This window comes from Nicotiana sylvestris, chromosome 8 (genome assembly GCF_000393655.2).
Source record: "Nicotiana sylvestris chromosome 8, ASM39365v2, whole genome shotgun sequence".
NCBI lineage: Eukaryota > Viridiplantae > Streptophyta > Magnoliopsida > Solanales > Solanaceae > Nicotiana > Nicotiana sylvestris.
Window position 1 is genome coordinate 84,745,779 of NC_091064.1, and position 9,315 is coordinate 84,755,093.

A 9,315-nucleotide genomic window follows, 5' to 3' on the forward strand; every position below is an offset into this window, starting at 1 on the left:
AAGCGTTGAAATAGAGTTTATCTGCAATTGTTGCTGAGGCTATTGCTACAGTTATTTAATACTATTGCAATGGTACTTTATGATATTGCAACGGTCACTTTTGGCTTATGCGATTTGGGACTCATGTCTTTTGCAACGGTTATGTTGTTATATTACGACAGTTATTTTCTAGGCTACTGCAACGGTTATTGTAGCTCTATTGCAACAGTTAAACAAACCGACAATGTAACATACCTTGAAATATATATAATTTACGAGAAAAATCTAATTATAAATAAAATAAGAATCCAGGTAGGTGTAATATCCAAAAAAGCAAAATATATAACAATATTTGCCAGTGAATTGGAACACATAAGTTTCCAAAGTGTTCAAAAACAAAACATTCCTACATCATATGTAAAGTTTCTTCATGAATCAAGCTAATACTCCTAAGTCAGATCTTCATCACTTTCGTCTCCTTGTTCAAGTTCTCCACCTGCAAATAGTTAAAAAACAAATAATTTAGCAAAAGTTTTATAAAAGGATTTCATTTAAACATATAGGAATATCGATGTCATGTCACGTAATAAGACACAACAATCTAATAGTTATAGGGAAGGGATAATCCAAAATATTTCTCATTCAATAAGATCTCAGAGAATCTACAAGACAACAAGATTCTTTCTAAAAAAAGTTCAATTGTCTTTGTGAAATGTGAAGCAATGGAAACACCAACAGAAATAATAGATCCTATTTTTGATATACTACAACAACAACAAAATACCAAGTATAATCACACGAGTGAAATCTGAGGAAGATAGAGTGTACGCAGACGTTACCCCTACCTGGCGAGGTAGAGAGGCCGTTTTCGATAGACCTTCGGAGATTAAAGCAAAAGTAACTTTCAAAATAAAGTTCAGAAAAAGGACAAAGATCAAGTATCAAGAAGGAACAAGGAAAGTTTTGAGTTAATGTGTCATGTATTCCTACCCAACATGTCCCCATTTATAGTAATATTAACACCACCACTCAAGAAGAAAGCAAAAATAACAACAGTAATTCAATGTGTTTACTGAAAACAAGCAAGCAGGAAAAAAATCTCCTACCTAAGAACAAACCATAATGACATTTAAAATTAGGGCCTATTGGTTTGATTTATCTTAATGAATCAAGTTTTACCGGTTCAATCAATTTCATTAATCATAGACACCAATTTTTTGGAGCTATTCGAGAAAAGTGTTGTTTTAATCGATTATGTCACAGGCACTTATATACAGTAATAGTCCGCATAATCCAAACCAAACAAAAGAATTTGGATAGACACACTCTGTAGAATAAGATTTATCATATCACAAACAAAAAAAAAACTTGAATAGGACAAAAAGTATTCGCAGTTGAAAATACAACAAAGTATCTAGTGTGACATACAAGAGAATGATAATTGAAGATCAAACGTATTCAATCTCCAAATGTCAAGATCTTCATAAAGACCTATTCAATTTAATAATTAAATTTAAGATCTTCATAGACCACACATAGTCCAATCTCCAAATGTAGAAAGTAGAAACTAGAGGTTGTTATACCAGAGGTTACAACAGCTTTGCAGGCAACTCTCTTCACTCTACTCAGAATTTTTTTTGTGCAACTCTCTTCATAGTAGACTGCTGGTTGGTAAATTACAAGTACACCTTGGATCAAGAGGTTCTTTTATCAATCACACTAATAGAGGTTCTTTTATCAGTCACACTAACAGTGATTAACAATTTGGAATTCCAAGAGAACCCCATGTTTCAATATGAACTTGAACCTCTAGTAATATGAACTCAGTCACACAAGATGATAGCATTAAAATATACTAATAAAGTTTATACTAAACACTATCTGCAGAAATATTAATGGTTCTATAATGCTTCATATCAGCATGATTTCATGATTGGAAGAAACGCAGAAAAAGAGCAGATTTTATTAAAAAAATCAATAGTTTTTAACTTTAAAAAACAGTAGTTTGACTGCAGATTTTAAGCAAAAAAAAAGCAGCTTTGCAGTTGGTAAAATATATATTTTAACCTAGGAATAAAGTGATACTAACCTTGATTCTATCACAGTCTTATTAATTCAATCACAGTCTTATTAATTCAATCATCTAGACATAGTAAGAATCTTTGTCATGATCTCTATCCAACAACCAATTAAAGAAGATGAAAAAGAGTTCCTAATGGTTTCTACAGGTCTGGACATGTCCATTATATACAGATATTACAAATTGTGGAGACTATTATCAAGACAATGGTTTATATTTACCTGTAGTTTATCAGAACTCCAATATTTCAGGAGTTCTTTAAACTGATATTCTGGTATATAATCGGGCCTTTTTGTCATTCGAACATCATCATTTTGATAGGCATCATAATGATCTTTCTTCAGTTGACTTTTATTCCTTCTCCAAGCATTTCCAATTGAATATAAAGTCCATTTTTTGCAGCATCTGGAATATCATACTTCGACTACAATTTGATTTCATTTGATTAGCGAAAATTGTAACATACTTTTAACAAGTAAATGAACATTTGGATCGGAACTTAAACCTTGGTATATGTCCATAAATCATCTTTTGTGTCCATTTTCCTCCAGTCCAATATATCCAGTGGGCAAAGGGTTGCAGTCCTTGCCAATGTACCAAGGAAGCTACCAAACTCTCTTACATCTTTTTTAGAAGGACCAATGGGCTGATTGAGATTGTTAAGTGTGATCACCTTACGCACCTTTCGGCCATGGACACTACGCATTTGTGTCCTGCCTCTCTTTCTTTTTTGAGTCTCAAGACCAGAAGCTACAATAAAATACAAAAAATCAGAGGTCATGGATGAATTCAGTCAGATTCTAAGTTATGTGGTCTTGCCTTGTTCTTCAGATTGTTCATTAGCTGTAGGAGTGGTAGAATCTATTTGCATCTGCTCATCTACAATTTGCTCCTCTACAGATTGCTCCTCTAAAGATTGCTCCTCTACATGTCGTTCATTTGCTTCAGATCGTGGTCCTATTGTTGGTTGTTCTTCAATTAATTTTAACAGATGCTCTTTCTCTAACCGTATAGTTTGAACAGTTTCTTTTGTTGTAAATGACATTCTCTTTTTTTTGCCAAACATGACAAACTTCCAGCTTGAACATATGACAGACTTTTTCCTTTTTTTATTTTTTCTTGAAGACCCTTCTTGACCCATAACTATCTAAATCTGTATATGTAAGACAATCAAAGCTAATCAGGTTAGAAGAAGGTTAGTTGAAGCATCAGGTAGACGACACAATAATGACACTGAAAATTACAAAAAAAAGGAAGAAAAAGCATGAGCATTATATCTATAATAAGTACTTGAAATAATTTGTGCCACTTACTTGAAAAATAAACTTTATGCAACTTACATGGATTGTAATCTACAATCAGTAACACTTGTTGGTATATAACCTGTAAAATTGAAGTAATTCAGAATAAAACTCTAAGAGATAAACAAATGCAAAAGGACTAAAAACATATAAACAAGAAAAACAGTCACATAATATTTCTAAAAATGGCATTATTACTCACTACAAAATAATGATGAGTATATATTTAAAGAAGTTTAGAAGATCCTTCATCAATCATCAACCTCCATTCAATTCCAATCAGTATCATCATACTCATCCTCCTCTTCCGATATTTCCATAGTTGTATCTTGTGATTGGGAAGGCATATCAATGATATCAACAGGTATATCTTCTCTCGACCATCTAACATCCACATCGAGTAATCTATTTGATGAACCAATATCATCATCAGGCTCTCTCCAAAAACGTTTCTCCAATATTAGGACAATTCTCTTCTTCCAAATCATGTAGATCAACAGGGACATTATTTCTTGCATAATAAACATCTTTCTCAGTTGGATCCTCCACATAAAAAACTTGATGTACTTGAGATGCTAGTACAAAAGTATCATTTGTACTGCATTTTTTGTTGAAGTACATCCGCGTTAATCCATATCCATCAATTTCATTATGAAACCAATCACATCTAAATAGTACAACACTAAAATAGTCCTAATAGTCAATTTCAATTATATCCTGAATAGCTCCATAGTAGATAACCGTTCCACCGATGGGATTTTGGTCCCTAGCACTAGCAAAACTATTTGTTGTTGCTGACAAAGTTACTCTATTATTTTGAGTCTTGCATGGAGCATCTCGTTCCATTGTATGAAATCGATATCCATTAATGAAATAGGCAGTATATCTTTTAGCCACTGTATTAGGCCCTTTAGCTAGCCATCTTAAATGATTGGGCACTTCAACATTTTTAACTTTCTCTCTAAGCCAATTTTCAAATTCTCGACTATGAATTCGTGCTTTTAGCCATGCATTTCTTTTAGTATGATTGCCAATGAAATTCTTATGCTCTTTGTAAGTATAAATATAAAATTTAATCATTACACCATTTGAGAAAAAGTTTAAAATATATTATCATGAAAAAAATAAAGTTTAAACTACAAATGACAGTTATATATTTTATCTTACTTGATAAATGCCTCAACTTGTTCATCTCCAGTATTGAACAAAACATATCGATGTGCTTCAGACCATAACTGTAAATCCATGTCAAAAGTCTTGCCTTTCCTTTTATTCTTACTTCCGATTGGATGGCCTATATTAGGAAATATAGGTGAAGAATTATCTCCCTCTATTTGAATGCCTTCATCATCCTCAGTTTGATAGCGACTGAATCTTATCTTCACCCCATCATGTAAGTATCTCGAACAAAAGTTCAATCACTCTTCTGCCAAAAATCCCTCTGCTATTGATGCTTCTGGATGAGTTCGATTACGAACAAATGCTTTGTACTTACACAGGTTTCTCTCTAAGGGATACATCCAACGTAAATGAGTCGGACCGCCAAGCTTAATTTCATTTACTAAATGGATAGGCAAATGTGTCATTATATCAAAAAAGGTTGGCGGGAAAATTGTTTCGAGGTCACATGCTATATCTATAATTTCAGACTGCATTTTATCAAGATCCTATTGCTTTACAACCTTACTACACATGGTTCTAAAATAATTACCCAACCTAATCAAGGCCAAAGAGACATTCTTGGGTAACACTTTTATAACCGCAACTTGGAGCAAGTAATGCATTATGAAATGAGCATCATGGCTCTTGTATCCTAATATTTTCATCTCATCCACTTGCACTCGATGTGATATATTTGAGGCACACCCTTTTGGTAATTTGGCATTTTTTAAGACAGTGCAAAATAATCTTTTTTCTTCCGATTTCATAGAGTAACAAGCTTTAGCTAGATGAACTTTTCCATTTTTTATCATCTTTTAATGGTTGAAGCTCCTTGCGTATCCCCATTTCTTGCAAGTCATAGCGAGAATTTACATGATCCTTGGATTTTCCAGGTATATCTAACAAAGTCCCAAGCAAACTATCACATATGTTCTTCTCTATATGCATCATGTCAAGATTGTGCCTCAATTTATTATGTGCCCAATATGGCAATTCAAAAAAGATGGATCTTTTCTTCCATGGACCGTCATTATGCCGAGGCCTTTTCTTTTGGCCTTTTCCAAAGACATTATAGAATTCACGTAGTTCTTCGAGCATTTCTACCCCCGATAAGGGAGTGGGCATGGCTCGATGCTCCTCTTCACCATTGAATGATTTCTTATCTTTCCGAAATGGATGATCATGCGGTAAAAATGCCCGATGCCCCAAGTAACACATCTTACGACTATGTTTGAGATATTGAGAGCAAGTATCATAATTACAAGTGGGGCATGCCCATCTTCCCTTGGTGCTCCATCCGGAAAGCATTGATAATGCTGGAAAATCACTAACTGTCCATAATAAGGCTGCACGCATTAGAAATGTTTGGTTAGTTTCAACATCATATGTTTCTACTCCAATTTCCCACAGTTCCTTCAAATCAACAATTAGTGGTTGTAGGTACACATCTATATCCTTTCCTAGAGATGATAGACCTGGAATGATCATTGACAACGTTATATACTCCGGCTTCATGCAAATCCATGGTGATAAATTATAGTTCATTAACATGACTGGCCATGTACTATGGGAAATGCTCATGGTTCGAAATGGGTTAAAACCAACGTTTGAAAGACCCAATCTAACATTACGAGGATCTTTAGAGAAGTCCGGGTGCAACAAGTCAAAATCCTTCCAAGCTTCCCCATCAACAGGATGTCTTATATTTCCATCTTTAGGTCGTTCAGTAGCATGTCATCTCATTGATACAGCTGTTTCAGAACACATGAATATCCTCTGAAGCCTAGGCTTTAAAGGAAAGTACCTTAAAACCTTTGCAGCAACTTCGGTGTTCCTATTAGTCAAGCCATCACACACATTCTTCCATCTAGAAGATCCACACATAGAGCAATTATCTGCCTTCTCATTCTCATTCCAAAAAAACATGCAATTGTTCGGGCATGCATGTATTTTATCATAATGAAGACCCAAATCTTTTATCATATTTTTTGCCTTGTGAAAAGACTCAGGTAATTTAGCAAATGGAAATGCCTCTTTTATCAAGTCTAACAAGTCTGAAAAGGCCACATTACTCAACCCATGAATGCATTTAAACAAGAACAACCGAATAGTGAAATCCAGTTTAGAGAAACTTTCACACCCTGGATACAACTCTTGTTTTCCTTCCTCCACTAATTTAAAAAATCTCTTTGCATCTTCAGATGGTCCCTCTCTCACTCCTTCACGGCTCAAGTCACTTTCTACATTTCTAAAAGTATCATGAAGCAGACCATCAATATCGTCATGCATATCAGAACCATCATCATCATCATTGGTTGGATGTGACAAATCTCTGGAGGAAAACCCTTCTCCATGAAAAACCCATTTGGTGTATCCATATGTAAACCCATAAGCAACTAAGTGATCCTCCACCATATTTCTATAATGCCAATTACGATTAAAGCACTTTTTACATGGGCATAATATTTCATTTCCTTGGGAAGATCGTTCAAATGCTTTATCAAGAAAATCATTTACTCCACGAATATACTCATCGGTGGATCTTCGAAGACCCATCCAATTTTTATCTCCATTATCCATTGGGTATCCTACATGATACGAGCAAAACACTTAAATCAATATTCAAATTGTAAATTTTAAAAAAGATCTGTTCAATAGCACTATCAACAAGTTCAATGTATGATCCAATTTCATAATTGGCATACAGGGTTTGAAGCAAAAAGAATATAAGGTAGAGTATCAAGCGATTTTAAATGGTTTAGTCTGATCCTTCATTAATTTGTTTCTTTTCATTGGGTTCACGATAAGTACTGATACTTTTTCTGATAAACTTTTCCTTATCAGAAAAAAGGAAAAGAGTGGTGCCCTTACAACGAATAAGGTTTAATTAACAAAATCTATCTATCTTGTTTGTTACCCACTTTTATGACTTGGGAAAAAAATATACACATTGACAGAAAGCAACAAAAATGCAAATAAAGAGACTTACTTATAAGAGAGGAAACGAATTTTTTCCATTTGTTATCAGGTGAGCTAAAGCTCAGCAAATTTAATATAGTTTACTTACTCATGAACTATTTTTTTAAACTTTTGAAACCATTTCATTGGTGAAAATAACATATGTCATCCTACTTGCATAATCTGCTGAATAGTCTGAAATGAAGAGTCATAACAAAGGTTATATCATGTACTTTCTAAATAAAACTTTCAATCAACAGACCACTAAACTATTTAACCTTTCAATAAAGCAGTAAGAGAATAAAATCACCCACACGTTGAATAAAAAAATACATAAGAAACAAGCAAATCTAGCAACTAAGTAATTCAAAAGAAATAGAATACTTAGTACATCTAGCTAAATTATTATGTTTTGCAATTGTGGTAGATACAGATTAATGAGTTAGTTATCTATATTTTCAATGCTTGGTGGGATTTTATGTATCTTTCAGCAATAAAACCTGTTAGCTTTCTTATATTATTGAAGAGTTACCATAAATTGATACCAAGAGAAATATCTTCAGTTCCTACTACACAATGAAGACTATTTTACTTTAAAGCAACTATTCAATCATACCATTCAAATTAATTAAAAAGCAACTAATTACCCACCCTTTATGTCACATATTACACTTTTCTCAATTAACTCCCTAATCACTGGTCTTTGCAGGACTTCATTTTCTCCTCTTCTTTTGATAAGTTATTTTTCTCATATGGATCAAAAGCAAATAGAAATTCACTGATATCTAATACCTTCATTTTTCCTCCCTTTGATAAAGACCCAACAAGTACTTTATAAGCATAGAAGAAAAGCAAATTGGACATTGCGCATTATACTTCAACTGATCTTACAAGTGAAATATAATTGCAATGACAAATAAAGCAGCTATTCCCATGGTTTATTTCAATTTTCCATTCACTTGCAAAATAAATAAATAAATAAGAACAAAAAAATGAAACTTAACTAGTATAAAGGAAGAGCAGACCTACAAGAATGAATTCAATAAGTGCATACTGCCTTTTAGTTAACTAGCAAAATAAACCCATTCACCAATGAACATTCAATTTCATCCTAAAAAATATCGTTACCTAAACCCAAAATCAAACAAAACCACCTAAAAATCTAATAACCCATCAACCAAAACTTTATTCAAAGCAAACCCAAATATTGCAATTTTTCAATAAATAGAAAGGCAAACTCATCGCATACATTTTTCTATCAATAAAACAAAAGACAAATCATCAAGGATTTTCATATAATAAAGTACTAACCCTTTTGATTTGAAGTGAGTATGATTATTACCTCAATATTCTTAGTGGCAAAGACTGAGAGAGCAACGAAGTAATGAAAAAAATTGTTGTAGAATAAAGGTACAAAGGCGTTAGGGCAAGGGGGAGAGAAAGAGAGAAGAACCTGTTGGAATTTCTTCAGATCTTCGTTAGTGGATCAACTATGTTGATTAGGGATTTGGTACCGTGTATCTTTGTTAGGACATTAATTTTAGTTTTTCTTTTTTTCCTCTCCGTCTCTTATCTTTTCCTTGAAAAAATTGGCGGGTTAGTAAATTGGGAAGCGGCAATATAAGGAGGGAATGCAACACTGTTGCAATTGTATTTTTTTTTAAATAACCGTCACCATAGATATATATAGTTCCACGTTTAAATAAATCGTCCCAATAGACCTGTCTATGGCAAGGGTTATTCCCCTAATGTGACGGTTTATTGTACTAACTATCTCACTAGCCCTGATAGAATTATGCAACGGTTATAACAGTTGCCATAGATTATCTTTTGCAA

The 9,315-nt window shown here is 33.4% G+C and overlaps 1 protein-coding gene across 11 annotated transcripts; it reads right to left on the bottom strand.

Moving 5' to 3' along the window:
* Nucleotides 1-298: 298 nt before the first annotated feature.
* On the bottom strand, nt 299-9,053 carry LOC104229683 (uncharacterized). Of its 11 annotated transcripts, none has more exons than XM_070153053.1 (8): nt 8,933-9,053; nt 4,528-7,109; nt 3,563-3,871; nt 3,400-3,442; nt 2,879-3,212; nt 2,565-2,809; nt 2,281-2,483; nt 299-475 (listed from the first exon to the last, which is right to left on the bottom strand). In XM_070153053.1, the coding sequence occupies exon 2, from the start codon at nt 7,099-7,101 to the stop codon at nt 6,256-6,258; it is 846 nt and encodes a 281-aa protein (XP_070009154.1). In that variant the 5' UTR covers nt 7,102-7,109; nt 8,933-9,053; the 3' UTR covers nt 299-475; nt 2,281-2,483; nt 2,565-2,809; nt 2,879-3,212; nt 3,400-3,442; nt 3,563-3,871; nt 4,528-6,255. The 11 variants fall into 10 exon arrangements, with proteins under 11 accessions (XP_070009154.1, XP_070009156.1, XP_070009153.1 ...); XM_070153055.1 differs by having other exon boundaries at nt 3,373-3,442; XM_070153052.1 differs by lacking the exon at nt 3,563-3,871.
* Between the last annotated feature and the right edge of the window lie 262 nt (nt 9,054-9,315).

Bases quoted from the DNA above. Each gene is read 5' to 3' on its own strand.
- LOC104229683 (XM_070153052.1), bottom strand. From the start codon at position 7,101: ATGGATAATGGAGATAAAAATTGGATGGGTCTTCGAAGATCCACCGAT.